A 1,891-nucleotide genomic window follows, 5' to 3' on the forward strand; every position below is an offset into this window, starting at 1 on the left:
GCGGCCAGGCGGGGCAGGGCGGCGGGAACGGCGGTGGCGGCGGCGCGGCGGCCGCGGGCGCGGTGGCGGCGATGCTGGGCAACGCGGTCGGCGGCGGTGGTGGCGGCGGCGCTGGCGCTGGTGGTGCTGCAGACGCCGACGCGGACGACGGTGTGCCGCTGCTGCCAATGCCTGGGGAGGAGGAAGGGGACGCGGGCGCGGGGGCCATGTGGGCCATGTGGGCGGGCGGCGCGGCCGACGAGGGGTGAGGGGCCGGCCAGGCCCGCTCGCCCCCGCTCCTGACCGCCCGCTGGGAGGCACACCCCACCGGCTCGTGCGCCGGTGATGTTCAGCCCCTGAGTGTGCTGTTGTTGTTTTTTGTACTCTCTAGACGCCTTCTGTGTGTGCAGGCAGTTCCTTGCTTGGGCTCTCAGGCCTCGAATCCACCACCCAATCCTGTAGCTTCAAGGGTGCCGCTGTTGCCTCTGAGTGGCAGCGCGCGCGCCGCCCGTCGGAGCTGCGTGCACGACACGCCCCGCGTGCAGCGCTTGCCCCCGCACCAGCGAGCCGCTTTGCCTTCCCGTTTGGGGTGGTTGCCAGGCGTCTGGGCGTTTTGCCAGGCTCAGGGCCGATTTGCCTCGCGTTGGGGCGGCGCGCTACTGGGGACGTTGCATTCCCACCAGGCGAGCTGCGCCCCTTGGTGGGCACCGCGCATGTCATAGTTGTTTGTGCCCCCCTGCATTCCTGCCTGCCTACAGGCTTTGCCCCCATTTCCATCTGTAAAGCGACGTCAGCAAGCAACCTCATGTCACAGTCTCCTCCGCCAGATCATCATTAAAATAGCAGCCTAGTGCGACATGCGCCGCTCACACTGGTGTGGCGTGGCACGCACGTGGGTGACTCATCAAGATGACAGCAGAGCGTGAGGCTGCGGGCGGCTCGGCGGTTGACCAGCCAGTCTGGGCGCTGCGCCCATCTATCACGGCACAGTGCAGGCGGAGATCACCAAAGCCGTGGGCGTCGGGGAGGCTCCCACCAGCAGGAGGGCCACGCAGGGCCGCCGCTTTCCAGCCGCCCCACCGTGAACACTTGGGGTATGACCAGCAGACGCAAAAGGGGCAGATGTTTCCGCCGGTTGAGGTTTGGCGGCTTGGCGGTTGGTTGTGACGACGAGGCCGCCGGCACGGCCGCCAACTTCCAGGCCGGTTGCGGCAGGACGGCTGGGGTGGGCACCGCGCCAGGTGCTCCTGCCTTATACCGCCGATTGATTTCTTACAGTCGAGGAGGAGGGGGGAGGAGAGGGCACACCGGTTCATCGCTCAGCTTCAGCGTGCGCACAGCGGCTGGTGCCAGTCAACAGCGCATAGGTAGGCCTACCAGCCTGACAAGAGGCGTGCTTGCGTGCATGATAAGCTTGGGCACGATGTGCTCTGTTTTCCCGCACAGCAGGAGGCGACGCCCGCGACGCAGGCATGTTTGAAGGGTCCGCGCCCGTCATGCCGCCCTATGAGCCGCACCCGGTGGAAAGTGGTGCAAGGATTCCTTGCGGGCTGACCGCGCCGTGCAAAACGCTTTGTTTGGTCAGGGATGGAATATCATGTGAAACGCTCGACACCACCAGAGCTGAGAGGGGAGAATACAACGCGCCCCACCACATAGCGCCGCGAGCTGCCACACACAGCCGTCGCCGACTCATCGTGGTGAGTTCGATTTGTGAGCAAATGTTGTTCCCCCCGATGTTCCATGTGCATGTATCAGTGCAGAGTCTCGGCTACCAGCATACACTGAGCTCCAAGAACTGGATTGTAAAGCAGGCCGTGTCAGCACTGCTGTCCCAGCATCAAACTTTATGGGCGCTGGGCATCTCGACGGCTCAGGCGAGAGGACTCACGCCTATGAGATTATGCAATAA

General features: G+C 65.0%; 1 protein-coding gene across 1 annotated transcript; it reads left to right on the forward strand.

The window, feature by feature from the left end:
* Window positions 1–8: 8 nt before the first annotated feature.
* MNEG_16612 (hypothetical protein) lies at window positions 9–248 on the forward strand (the record flags this gene model as incomplete). Its single annotated transcript, XM_014034918.1, has 1 exon — window positions 9–248. A coding segment is annotated over one exon (240 nt), but the record flags the coding sequence as incomplete, so codon positions are not given.
* Between the last annotated feature and the right edge of the window lie 1,643 nt (window positions 249–1,891).

The sequence above is a fragment of the Monoraphidium neglectum genome (assembly GCF_000611645.1).
Source record: "Monoraphidium neglectum strain SAG 48.87 unplaced genomic scaffold scaffold06583, whole genome shotgun sequence".
Lineage (NCBI taxonomy): Eukaryota > Viridiplantae > Chlorophyta > Chlorophyceae > Sphaeropleales > Selenastraceae > Monoraphidium > Monoraphidium neglectum.